Raw genomic sequence first — 14,071 nt, forward strand, 5'->3', positions numbered from 1 at the left:
TTACTTCTAATAATGAAAAAATAAATGGCTAAAGCCCTTTATTTTATTTTGCTACTTAACTCCTTGGCATTAATTAGGGTCACTGAGGACAGCAATGCCACAGAAGTGGAAGCAAAGAGTAACAACCTATTAGAAACTGACATTGAGTTACACCTTAAGAAATCCTTTCAGAAATGTGTTTTACTCTAGATGCTTAGCTCTGAAACAATTTAAATTTTCTCAGAACAGCCTACTTTGTATGCCAGCAGTACCTACTAACAGTAGTTACAGCAACATTAAGCAGTCCCTTTCTGCAAAAGGTACTTGAACCTGATTTCAGATGCTTATCTGGGAAAAATTTGGGAGGAAAACACTTCTGAAAGGTAAACCCAACCAAACAATACACCATCCATTAAAAAAAAAAAATCATAACTATGAGATAACTACAAGCATCTGAAGGTCATACAATGTAAAGACTGTCCTTTTAAGATTTTAAGACCATTCATCAAGATGTCTTATATATCCCATCTTCAGTAATTCTCATTATCTGACAAAAATTGGAGTTCACCTTTAATCAACTGTGTAGCTGTATCTACACAAGAAAAATACATTTAGTACCTGTCCAAATAATTTTATGCCAGTAAGACATTACTCTTGGTTAAAGGTAAAAAAAAACCAACCCCCAAACCTCCAAAATAGCACTCTCTTCCCAACTATCTAATATTTATTAAAAAAAAAATAAACTTCATAATATTTGTTATACTACTACCTCTATATCACACAGCCAATCCTACATTTTCTTATCACTTCATTTCAGGCTTATTTCTATGGAAAGAACATCTTAGTGAATGCTGCAAGCTCTAAAGCTGTGTGTGGGTTGGGAAAAAAGAAAAAAACAGGGCATATGAAATTGAAGCTCAGGAATAGGTTCCTTGGGGAACTCAGCACAAAATTGAAGAATACAGTTTTAAACCCAAATTCCTTACTTATCTGTTTGTTTGTAATGAGGAAGAGGAGGTGCAGGCCTGCTCTGCATTTCTTTATCTAGCACAGAAGTTAAGGTATTGCTTGGACAAACGGATTTCCCTCTAAAGAAATAAAAGAAAGATTATTTAGTGCAATAGGAAATCATACTCATTAAGAAGTTGGGAACGAATAATATTTTTAAGTGGCAGTTTTGGTGTCAGAGTTCACACTTGTAGTCTTAAATAATCTATTTAAATATTTAATTTTCCAAACATGTAGACCAACACTGCAAAAAGTGCATTTTCATTACCAAGAATCCATCCAGTATTCTAAATGTCTCCTCACTGCTGTCTATATAAGATGCAGAAGCAGCTTAGTAGATTTGAGCACTGGTAGTCAGATGCCTTTTCTGTATGTGAGGTCCACAACTCCCTTCTACTATGAAGTGCACTAAATGATCAACTGTTAAAATAGATAAACTGGAATACTTTAGGGTAACATATCTGTTCTTTCAAAGAACAAGATATGTATCAGAAGGAACAATTCAATAGCTTAACTTAGAACCATGAGAACACAGTTCACTGAATCTTTGCAACATTATCTAAAATTTTGGAAGCACCTTCTCAAATGCTGTCAGTAAATTGTGTTAAAGTTGTTCACCACAGCACTCTGCTAAGAGGCACTCTCTCAACAACACTGCCTCTTCCTTGTAAGCAGTTCCAGGTTAATCAGATCAGAAAAAAAAAAAATATGCATTAGAGTGGGGAAATTAAAAAATCAGCTTCTTCTGTTCTCTACACAAATTACAATCTATAGTGTGACTGTCATCACACAATGAAACGTCACACTTGTGCCTGTCCCATCTGCAGTGTAAGGGTCACCCCACGGCTATGGTTAGAGAGCAGTAGGTTCTCCAGTACAGGAGGAAAACGTACTTCAGCATGTATACTTATATGTTTTAGGCTGTGAATCACACTCAACTTCAGTTGTCAGTCTGTGCCCAAAGGCTGCGTTGGCTGGAGAAAGAAGGAGGATATATATATAAAAAAAAAAATAAAAATCCGGAAACAACCCCCAACACCCAGGAAAAAAAAAGTCCTGGAAAGATCACAGATATCAAAAAGGGCATCTAACTAAAAAAAATAAAACAAAAACCAAACCAAAACAAACAAAAATAATTACTGAACACACTGCATCTCTAATAGGTTGTGGAGATGTCTTAAAATTTCCTCGAAATTCATGAGCCACTTTCAATAGTGAGTTTGTCTTATTTCACTTGGATGATTTAACTGTAAGACTGAAAGAACTTCCACTGTTAGCATCTTTCCCACTCACAGTTTCTTCTTCATCTTCTCTGGGGGCAGATAAGATCAATTTTTTACCCTTCCTGCACTTTCTTCCAAATCCATGCAACTGGCATTTTCAGACCAAACTACTTCTTGTACACTACATTAAATTGCATTCCTGAACAGCTTTTATTGGTTATTAGCAAAGGGTTCCGCACTCAAGAGAGTTGCCAAGCATTGTAACAGGCTGCCCAGGGAAGTGGTTGAGTCACCACCCCTGGAGGTATTTAAAAGATGTGTAGATATGGTATTTAGAGACTTGGTTTAATGGCAGACTTGATAGCACCACTGGACTCAATGATCTCAAGGGTCTTTTCCCAATCTACATGATTCTATGTCAAACACTAAATACAGATGTGTCCTCCTTATTTACTTTATTAATGCATTTTTAAATATACTCCTCCAGATAGCGAGATTCTCTGTGCTTGCTAATTGCATTAAATTCCGACTCAATGGATACCAACACACACATCTTGTTTCTTTCAAAATTACGTACTGAATAGCAACAATGCTGCAAAGCAAGGGGTAGCATATTGTTATAATTCCAGAAATGTGCACATGTTGAGTTCCATGCTTTGTCACATACTTGGTAATTCATACTTTCTGCCCATTTCCCCAAGAGCTCTAAGCAGGTGAAATCTCACATCAGTACACAGATGAACACTAGTTCTATATCAGAGCTTTAAAAAAAATTAAATTTGAAAATAATTTAATTAATTTAATTTTAAATTAAATTTTAAATTAAAAAAAATATGTATTTTTCTTATTTCCATTATCTTCATCTTTTTTATTTCATAATGTCTTGCTTCTATCAGTCTGTATTTAAGGAAAAATTTTTGTAATATTGTGGCAACACAGGTTAAAAACTCCACAACATTTTCAAGGTAAGTCAAAAGTCCACTAAAATATTAAGTGGTGATTCCTGAACCCCTTTCAGTATTGTTTTAAACTGAGTACTGACAGTCTATTCCAATGAACTACAAAATCTTACAAACATAAGTCACCAATTAAAAAAGCATTCTCCCCAACAGTGAAAGATTTCATTATTTGGAAAAAATGTTACTTGTCACTGGCCATAATTTTTTCAAGGTTATATTACATTTATATGTATACTCTAACAACAAGTATATTACCGTCCTATCAGTTGGGAACAGCTAATTTTCCTCTCCTGTCTAAAATGGTTAGAGTCCTCTCCCCCTAGCTGACATATAAAGTCAAATGTTCACACTGCCATTTCAGTTACAACTCAACTGCAGAGCGAGTTCTACCTGGAAAAAGACAACAGAGGTAGATGGGAGGGTATTTTGTTGTCTTCTTCCATTTTTATCAACTGTGATATGCAAAAATATGGAAAGCAAATTGCCAGGAAGTAATTAAGCAAAAAAAAGAGGCAGGTTACAAAGGCCTTCAAAAACTGCAGTAAAGTGTCCTTATTCTAGAATATCAGACTAAATCTCACTTGTATAGTAAAAAATAAGATAAATGAGAGCTCTGAAATGCCAGAAACAGAACACTTAGAATACACGTGAAGTAATCTCTACTAATTAGCTAAAAAAAAAAAAAAAAAAAAAGAAAAAAAAAATCCTACTGAAAAAAAGAGAATGTTCCTACACTTCAAGAAAGGAAATCAGCAGTTCTGCTCTAAAGTTAATGTTCCCAGGATGTAGAGGGTTAATATAGAGAACTTCTGAAAAATTAGGAAGAATCAAAGCCTTGTGAAGAATCAGAGGTGACCCTGGAACCAAATTTGCTTTAGTCACATCAAGGTTTAGACCTTTTTTACCCTTGACAAAATTTAGCATCCCTCAAAAAAGAGCAAAAACCATAAGACATACCAGCAAGATGGTATGCCATGAAACCACAGATTTAGAGAGCATGGGGATTTAGAGACAAAAATCTATAAACTTACACTCCAGCAAAATTAACACCACTTTCTGTATACATTGGTGGCATATTGATTGGTTAAAGAAAAAAAAAAAAAGAGATGAAACAGTCACTCACATTTAGCCCATGTGGAAAAACCCCAAACAGCTGAATTCAACTAAACAAATGTACAATGGGGAAAAAACCTTTGATTAATTAATTACCAGAAATAAGAAAGAAAGCAGACCCTATCTAACCAGCTATGATTATCTATCATCAGTTGTGAAAGAGCTGTTGATATGAAAACAAAAGACTCTGCAAGTATTTTGGACATTTTGATATGAAAACTGCCATTTGTAATTTCATTAACTTATTCTTGAAGTAAGGAAAAGAAAAGCCAAGTGCCTGCCTGAAGCAACAAAGCTGAGATGACGCATTTTTAACAGCAGTACAGGGAAAAGCATGAACATAAACTATCTGCTCATTTTAAGGCAGTGCTAGTGCTGTCCGTTGTATAAAACTGAAATGTGGAAATCATGACTCAATTGATCTTCTTCAAGACTTCAAGCTCAATTTTTATAACTACAGGACAGATCAGCATTAAACTGTTTTGGTATGAACTACTACAAAATTCTTTGTCCACCAATCTGTCCAGACCTACTCCATGTAGTCTTGCAATAATGCACCACCATCTTTCAGATAGAGAAGACTTTTGTGAAAAACGTCTCTAAAAACTGGTAACAGTTGAGGTGGAAAAACAAAGCAAATGGCTCTTTAACAATCTCTTGATTGTTTAAACTTCATATATTCTACATCATATTCTCAGGGTAAAAAAATGTCAGCGTTTAAGGAAAAAACAGTAAGAAAAAAATGCAGCTTTCTTCTGAAGCAGAACTATTTTTAAAACCACCTTGGCTGGTGACTTTATAGCAGCATTTGTAATTAAATTGCTTTAAAATTCTTAGGAGTTGCAGATATTGAGAGGTATTGCCTTGCAAGAGGCCTTTGTGATTGCAAAAGGAGGTGGGGAGAAAGTTAGTTTTTGCCTCTTGGCAAAAAAAGAAGATAAAATTCTTAGACAGTTAAGGATGGAATAAAAGCTCTTAAAGAAACAAGAGTACCTTCAGGTAGTCAATAATTAAATGTGAATTTATTTTAGATACCAGAAAGGCTGCAGAGACAGTTAAGTAAAATGGATTTGTACCTAGAGTTCAAGTACTGAAACGTGCCCAGAAAAACTTAAAGTAGTCAAAGGATAATTTTATTTCCTCAGAACATACACTTTGCTTTCAACCCTGCTACTGGGATGTGCAGTATTTTCTTTCTGTGATGCACTGTCATGATCTAATAAGGAGGTTCCTTGTGGTTACAGGGGTTTAATTTCTTTAAGTCTTTGATCCTGCTGATCTTGCATAGTCTACATCTAGGTAACCATTTCCAAACCATTTTCAGACTGACCTCATTGAAAGGAAATAAAATCCTGCGTGAAAAAAATTAACACAGGACAACTATGGCAGCATGTGGCTTCCTCAATGAACACCATGTAGGTCCTTGTCAACTTCTTGAGAAGCCACCTTATTCATGAGGAAAACCTGAGCCTAATGTTCTTCCTGGAAGTAACAGGACAAGGATGGGTCTTACGGGGATGAATGCCCTCAAAACCACTTCTAGCATGTCTCGAGTCCATACTCCATAAGCTACTTAAACACTGGCCTCTACATAAAAACAAGCAGATACACCTTTAACAGGCTCTGGAATTCAGAGTTATTTCAAGAAGGAGGAAATTTTTACTCATATGAGTAAAGAAGTTCAAAAAATGCGCTAAGTACAGTGAAATGCAAGTGTGACTTCGAAAGGAAAGCTTTACCCTTCTCATAATAATAGTCTGGCTGTTACCTCTGAACCTAGTTCAGAAAGAAATCTGGTATTGGAACTGTTCAAAAGATGGTGATTGCAAAGATGACCAACAGGTAAGCAAAGAGAAAGGCACTTACAAGGATTCACTACAGGCCTTACACTTCAAATGACACCAGAACTGTAATTCAGATCAAGCTTAACAGTCAATACTGGGAATGATCTTCTTTGTGGTTATATATGGGCAATGCTGTACAGGACTGATTCTAATGTACCTAAATATGACCAGCTTTGACTGACGGAGGCAGAGGCTGAGGGCAAAGTTTGCCCGCCCTCTCTGGAATAGGAAGAAGCCTGGTTGGAGGAAGCTTTCTTAGCACCAAGGAGACTTTCTCACCTTTCTAACAGACATGCATAAGGATGTTACCATTTGAATGACACAATGGTGAAGTGTGAAGAGAAGGAATGGTCTTTTTGCCGGAATGGTTTTCATTTATTTATACATGAAAGAGTCCACGATAGAATCGAAAGGCATTGCTGAGACAGAATGAAACAAAAACATTTTGACTTTCTGGTGATTACTAGCGCTGGGAGTTGAAGAAGCCATTGTGAAATACTCAAAAATATCATCCTGGAACTTGAGTTATTACTCATGTGAGGCTACAACATTTTTTATATCATGAAGAAGTGGCAAATAAAAATAAAATTCAAAGAAGCTTTGGAATAATTAATTAAATTAAGAAATACTGCTATGTAGCTGAAGAATAGTCTCAGCAGACCACTCAAGTGTCTTTTAATAGTGGTAGCAATGAACTAGAAGCATGTGCATTCTGCACAGCATGCTATTCCCTGCAAAACATAAGAGAAGGAGCAAGTGTGCAATCTATCCTAAAGCCATACAGAGGATGGCCTACCATTCTCAAGCTGCAAAATATCCCTTTGCTTTTAAAGCATAATCATCTGCTCTGCTCCTTTTATCATCTCCACTAATCTCTCATCTGCCCCCCTATTTATTTTTTTAAATAAGCTTTTTCAAATATTTGAAATATCTCTGTTCATCTTCCTTTACTTGAAACAAAAAATATCTTTCATTGTAAGATCAAAGTAATGTTCCATCTGTCTTGGAAGAAATCAAGACTGTAGATAAGCTACCAAATAATGAACAAGTTCAAGAATAGCTTGTGACACTCCAAGAGCACGGAAGGTGAAAGATTTCTTACTACTGCAGTCAATATTTACAATTAAAAATAACTGGTTGTCAACTAATCACAATTTGACAGTGTTAAACTAAATATGTTGCTGGGTAAGGAGCACAATCAATGAAGTCCTGATACCAGAAGCTTTCCCATACTACGTCTCTAGTGCAATCAGCTTGGTTTTTTTCCTAGCTATATTCCCTTCATTTTCTTCTCTACTATGAACTGCCCTCTGTGAGTGTTCTCCAAAACATTTCATTTTTGCTAACAAACCTCTTCCATTTGTAGTAATTCCAGCTCCCTCTTTGTCCATTAACTAAAGAGGGAGTATACTCTGCAATAGGTTCATATAGATAGAGAAACATGTTACAATAACCAGATTTTTTCAAAGGTGGTATAAATTTAAGTATGATTTCTCAACCCTGCAATTAGTTTTCATAAAATTTTATTACATATATTATTTTTGGTATCTCTATCAAATCTAGTTGATGACAAAAAGTTACTGTTAGATGAATGGAAAACAATCTTGCAAAGTATTTTCTTAGTTTTATTATTTCTAATGGTGTTTTCTTCTCTGAAGATTTACTTCAGTAAATGAGCCCATGAAACTATCAATTCAAAAAGAGCTTTAAAATTTTTTCTGCTGGAAATTACTGCATTTTGCAAATTGCATTGTAAATAAACTCCTTCTGGTAAGTGATAAAAACACATCCAATTATTTAAACTATACTGTAAAAATTTGAAAACAATGAATTACATACTTCACTGCAGTGATAACAACATTGCGCTTTGGTTCGTTGTCATAGCTCACACTTTCAATGCCATAAACCTGAGCTAATTCATGGATGATTCTGCGGTGATCTCTGTTCATTGGTGGGTAACAATGACTCTTCTTTGTATGCTTGCCCTGAATTCAACAGAAGAGGTTAAGAAAGAAGAAAAAAAAAAAGGTGAAGTTTTCCTTCAGGAGAGCCAGGGGGAAGAGAATAATTTTAAAAAGTGTTACTACATCTAAAATTTTTCTGCCATGACAAAATCAATACCACAAATTCCTAAGACCTCAGTATTGACAGATATCTTATCTGAAAATATTCATTTAACTCCCCAAAATTAAATTGTATGTTCTCCGTTGTTTCCATCACCTCAAAGTATACACACACCCACACAAGGGTATCTTTCAAGTTTGAAATACAAATCCTGATTACAGTCATTCTACTTAGATCCCAAAAAACAATGCAAAGTTATTTTTATCAGAATTTGTATTTTTCAAAATAATCTGCTAAATTCACATCAGATCCATTTTTATTTTGCAGATTGGCTTCACAATGCACATACTGCAGATAGCAACAAAGATGTCAAATTTATCAATCACTTCCCTCTACCAAAGAAGCTATTTATCTGCAAGTTCCTCATGTAATGGCATCAGTAGATTCTTTATTAAATAAAACCCCAAAGTTCTAATCCATTAACAAAGACTGATAATGTTTGATTCAATACTGATTTTTATATCAACAGTAAAAGAACAAAGAAAAAAGCAGGGCCCTATGAGCCCATGTCCTTAACAGGTTGGATCAATTTGTAACAACAAATGCATGTAAGAATGAGTCACTCAGTGCTTCAGTATGCTTTCATGGATTCAGGATACTGCTTCGGCTTTTGCTTTCATTATCACCAGAGAAGTCTTCTGGGTCTCTGGGTCAACAGAAAGGATTCAAAGGAAAAACAAACTGCCTGTAGTAGAATAAGTCAGGGACTCCTAGAGAAATCTCATCCTATATAAGTTCCTAGAACTGCAGGCAGTGCATTTAAGGTCCTGAGAGACCAGGATGATATCCCAGTTCTCCATCACCTCTGAAAGATTGTAAGAACAGGGTAGGAACCCAATGACTAGAGAAAGGTCATTGTTGCAACTGTATACATACAAACAAAAAACCAAACAAACAAACCCAAGAACTACTGGCTGATTAGCTAAAATTCAAGTCTGTTTTTAGCTACATGAAGGAGAAAAGTCCCTGGGAATAATCAGTGTGGATTTACAAAAGGTCAGCCACTAAAATTAATGTAAAAACCACCACATGTAATGGAACAAGTCACCAGGAATACATTGCAGCTATCCTGAAAACAGAGGGTTAATATCTTAGATTATGATTAGATTATGAAATTGCTAAATTACAAATAGTAACTGGACCAGAAACTGTGGTCAACCATTTCCATAAATCTTCAGTGTAATCACACGTTAACAGAATATTATCTTTACTTTGCAATTAACAGTAATAAACTTCCCAGCTATTACAACACTTCCAGCACAGACACAAGAATTTGAAGAACTCTATAGATTCTGTACCTATTTATGATTACTAGTATGCTTGCTTTAGAAGTGGTGATGGTTCCATGCTCTGAAAAACATCACAGTTCTTGTTCCTAGGAAGACAGAGCTGGATATACATATCCTCTGTCTTTTCTGCTTATATATACCAACCATGAAAACTCTGCTATGCTAGATAGAGTACATACTGGTGAGTGTAGGGCAAGAGATGCTTATGAAGCAAGTAAAGTCATACATAATAAACAGAGCCAAATCACATTAGGAGTAAAACGTTTTAGTATCAAAATCCTTTTTATTTATCATTTATCCAGTTAAGCTGAAGTGAGCATCTCCAAAGGTAAAATGCAAAATAAAAAATTAAAAAGCAGAAGCAAAATGTGTAAGCCTAAGTAACAGTAATCAGTATGAAAGACCTAGTACTGATACAGGCAGAGCCACATGAACACTTGATAGATTAGCATGCAAAGTACTTTTAACACAAGTAAAGTTCTACATATAGAAACAAAGAAAACAAGCCACATACTTAGTCAGAGAAGTTTAGGAATCATAATGAACAAATAACCAAACACAGACTCAAGCATAAAGAGGACTTTAGGATCATGGCAGAAGAACAACTAAAACCAGTCTCCCTGCATAATGAATGCTGTGTTACACATATTAACTCAATCTTTAGCTACATAAATCTGTGGGTTGCAAGATAAAATGTGACTCTCGTAAGAGAGAAAAGAAAGCCTCCGAGTCTTTCTCAGAAATAAAAGAAATAAAAAGAAAAGTTATGCAAGAAGAACGGAGTACAAGAGCATGTTAACTTAACAGTGCATGGGAAATATTCCCTTTTACAACTCTATGCCACAATTTTGAAGGAAAAGAGAGTTGGAGCATGGCTTCCACACATGCTGTCACTTTAGTTTCAAGACAGGGTAGGAGGACACATGGAGCTATAGTCTGGTCAGCCTGCCCTGGGGTGACTTTATGATGCTTGTATCCCAAATTACCTTGTTTATGTTACATATTAAGTTCTGCACCTTTAAGACTGGCTCTGAGAGCAAAGCTGGGGGAAGAAGCACACAGTTTGTGTTGAAGAAAAACACTCACTCCCCCGCATCCTGCTCCTGGACTGTGGTGTCTGCAGCACGGACAGACAGCGGGACAGAGCTCTCTTTTACTTTTAGTTAGTTTTTAGTTAGCTGAGGCAGAGAAGTTCCCTGGACTTTTTTTTCCCTTTTTCTTGGATCTGTTCAAACCTGCTCTGGACTGAAAAAAACAGCCAAACGCTGGGAGCTCAAGCCTGTGGCCCATCAGGGCCTGGGCCTTGGCACTTTCCAGCGCCGGAAGGACTGATAAGAACCTGAGTGAGCCAAGCAGACCCATATAAAAAAGATTTTTTCTGGATTTGCCATTTCGTTAAACAGCGAGAAGTTCTATTGTTTAATATTATTTAATTTCTGTTAAATAAAGTGTTTTTTCCACTTTTCTCCAAGGAAATCCTTTTTCCCAAACCAGTTGGGGGAGGGGCCGCTTGAATTTGCTTTTCTGGGGAGACCCCCATTTAGAAGTTCTCTCCCTAATTTGCCCTAAACCAAGACACAGCCTCACCTCAATCCCTGGGAAATCTCCTCCCTTTTGAAATACAACTTCATTTCTGGGAGCTTTCTGGGAAATTCTCATACCTTTATGGAATAGCAATTCCCTACAGCCTGATGGGTAGGATGATACAGAAGTCACCCTTGAGACACTCAACTGTCATGTGGCCCTAAATGATTCATCCTGATCATAAAAGCTGGGTACACTGAGTCATTCTCCCCTTAGGTTGGACAGGGAAAAGACTGAGATGCAGTTTGTTTTCCTATTTTCCTTCTCTTCTGCAAGGTAGATGCTTCTTACCAGTCACTATTTGTCTGCTTTGTAGGATTGTTATTTAACAAATAGCTGGTTTGCAATGAAAACTAAAACATTGGAGATGCCCTCGAGCTTTCTGGTACTCTTGTATATTTTATTTTACTTGGTACTCTTGCAAATTTGATGTCACTAATTGCAAATTCAAGACCTCTGGTTGCCCCTTTTTAAATATAATTACATAGCTTGGTTTGATATTAGTATAAGCATATATTTGGTATATGCAATTACATATAGAAAGATATATGTGTACACACTTGTGTACATATGTGTGTGCGATAAAGGAAATGTATAAAGGAATATGTAAAATAGATAACCACAGGCAACACAACACTAGGCAAATTATTCTTAGCTAAAACAATATAGATAACAACTATTCTATGCATCTACTTCCAAGTGCTGGAGGGACCTGAGTATAATTAGCATAATCTGTACCCCAATGAACAAGAAATTGAGCACAGAGATCAACAGACAAACTAGAACTCCTGTTAATACTCAAGCAGTAAATATACAGGAGACTCAAGCAGTGTCAGGCCACTTGGAATGAACATAAATAAGTTGTAAGAATAAGTAGGAATGAGACAATGAAGGCCAAGGCCCATCTGGAATTACATCTGGCCAATTATGACATGGACAGAAAGAAGGGCTTCAAATACGTAAACAATAATAAAAGGAAAACTAAAGGTAATGTGGACCTATTACCAAACAGAAGCGGGGACCCTAGTAAGAGGACACAGAGAAGATGAGAGTATGTGAACACCTTCTTTGCACCAGTCTTCACTGACAAATCCTCAGGAGATGACTCAGGAGACCAGGGTAAAGGAATGTTGGAAGGAAGAGTTTCTGTTGGTCAATGACTAGGGTTAGAGAACACCTAGGCAAATTTGATATCTGCAAGTCCATGGGCCCTGACAGGATGCATCCATGAGTGCTGAGGGAGCTGGTGGACATCACAGTGAGGCTGCTTACAATCATTGAAAGGTCATGGTGGTCAGGAGAGGTGCATGAAAACTGAAAGAAAGCCAACATCACTCCAGTCTTTCTTAAAGGGCAGGAAGTACTCTGAGGAACTACAGGCCAGTCAGTCTGCCATGGCTTGATACTGGCCAAAAGCCAGGCAACCAGGAAAAGCCACTCACTCACCTTCCCCTGCTACAGCTGGGCAGAGGAGAGAAAATTTAACAAAGGGTTCATGAGTTAAGAGCCGGAAGCAAACACTCCAAGGGCAGAACAGGCTGAACTTAAGAGACAGAAGTGAATTTACTAGTAAGAAAATCAGAGCAGGATAATGAGAAGTAAAATTGGTGGTTTTTAAGGGCTTTTTTCCCCAACCACTCCCTCCTTCCCACCAACAGCCCAAGGCGACAGGGGGGTGAGGGTTTTGATCAATTCATCACCCAAGATTTTCTTCTGCTTGGCTCAGGGAGAGAAGTCATTCCCCTGTAAGACTGTGCAGTCCCTTTCCATGGAAGACAGTTCTCCACAAACTTCTCCAGCATGGTTCCAATCTCACAAGCAGCAGTCCTCACTGAACTGTTGCAATGTAAATTCCTACCAAGGGCAAACAGTCCATCCAAAACTGAGGTCACTCTTCCATGGGGTGCAGTCCTCCAAAGAGAGTCTGCTCCAGCCTGGGAGCAGGGGCCCTCTTATCTCCACCAGGTCTCCCAATGGATCACAGCCTCCTACAGGCATCTACCTGCTCCAGTGTGGGCACCTCCCACACAGGTTGCAGATGGACCTCTGCATCCCCCATGGAACTCCACAGGGTACAGGGCTGCCTGCTTCATCATGGTCATCACCATGGCCTGCAGAGGAATCTCAGCACCTGGAGAAGCTTGGCTCCTGCCCTTCCTTCTCCACTGACCTTGGTGTCTCCATGTCACATTAGCTGGAATTAAAACTGCGCCACCATCTTTGTTTTGATTTCTTCTTAAATAAGTTATCACAGAGGTATTACATTATTTCTAATTGGCCCAGCCTTGGCCAGTGGCCTGTTCATCTTCAGAGTCATCAGGGATTGGCTTTGCCAGACATGGTGAAATTTTCTAGCACCTTCTCAAAGAAGCCACCTCTGTGGCCCCCACCCCACCACTACCAAAAATCAGGCCATGCAAAACAAACACACAGTCTCACATCAATTTCTGGAAAGGTGGTGGGAATGGTTCATCCTCAAGATCATCGTGGGATGACAAGAAGGTGATCAGGATTTGTCCGTATGGATTCACCAAAGGAAAATCATGCATAACCAATGTGACTGTATGATAAAATAACAATCTATCCCCTGGATAGGTAAGGCAAGAGCACTAAATATTGTCTACCTGGACTTCAGGAAGATTTTTGACACTGTGTCCTGTGACATCCTCATAGGTTAACTCAGGAAGTGCAACCTGGATGAGTGGACAGTGAGGTGTACTGAGAACTTGCTGAACAGCAGAACTCAGAGAGTTGTGATCAGTGGCAGAGAGTCAAGTTGGAGGCCTGTAACTAGCAGTGTTCCCCAGTGGTCAGTACTGGCTCTAATATTGTTTTAACTTACTCATCAATGACTTGGATGAAGGGGCAGATACCTCCTCAGCAAGCTCACTGATGACCCAAAGCTGGGAGGAGTGGCTGACACCCTGGAGGGCTGTGCAGCCCTTCAA

General features: G+C 37.7%; 1 protein-coding gene across 4 annotated transcripts in view; it reads right to left on the bottom strand.

Annotated features, from left to right (window-relative positions):
• The window catches only part of NFX1 (nuclear transcription factor, X-box binding 1), a 75,763-nt gene that overhangs the window by 4,328 nt on the left and 57,364 nt on the right, over window positions 1-14,071 (bottom strand). Inside the window, exons 22-23 of one of the 4 annotated variants that reach the window (XM_058831762.1) lie at window positions 7,966-8,111; window positions 966-1,067 (exon numbers count right to left, since the gene is read on the bottom strand). The exons of 1 other annotated variant lie outside the window; for it this stretch is intronic. In XM_058831762.1, the coding sequence (XP_058687745.1) occupies window positions 966-1,067; window positions 7,966-8,111 (248 nt within the window). The remainder of the gene's footprint in view (window positions 1-965; window positions 1,068-7,965; window positions 8,112-14,071) is intronic. 2 more of the 4 variants (XR_009276856.1, XM_058831763.1) reach the window with 2 other exon arrangements.

This window comes from Poecile atricapillus, chromosome 2, assembly GCF_030490865.1.
Source record: "Poecile atricapillus isolate bPoeAtr1 chromosome 2, bPoeAtr1.hap1, whole genome shotgun sequence".
Classification (NCBI taxonomy): domain Eukaryota; kingdom Metazoa; phylum Chordata; class Aves; order Passeriformes; family Paridae; genus Poecile; species Poecile atricapillus.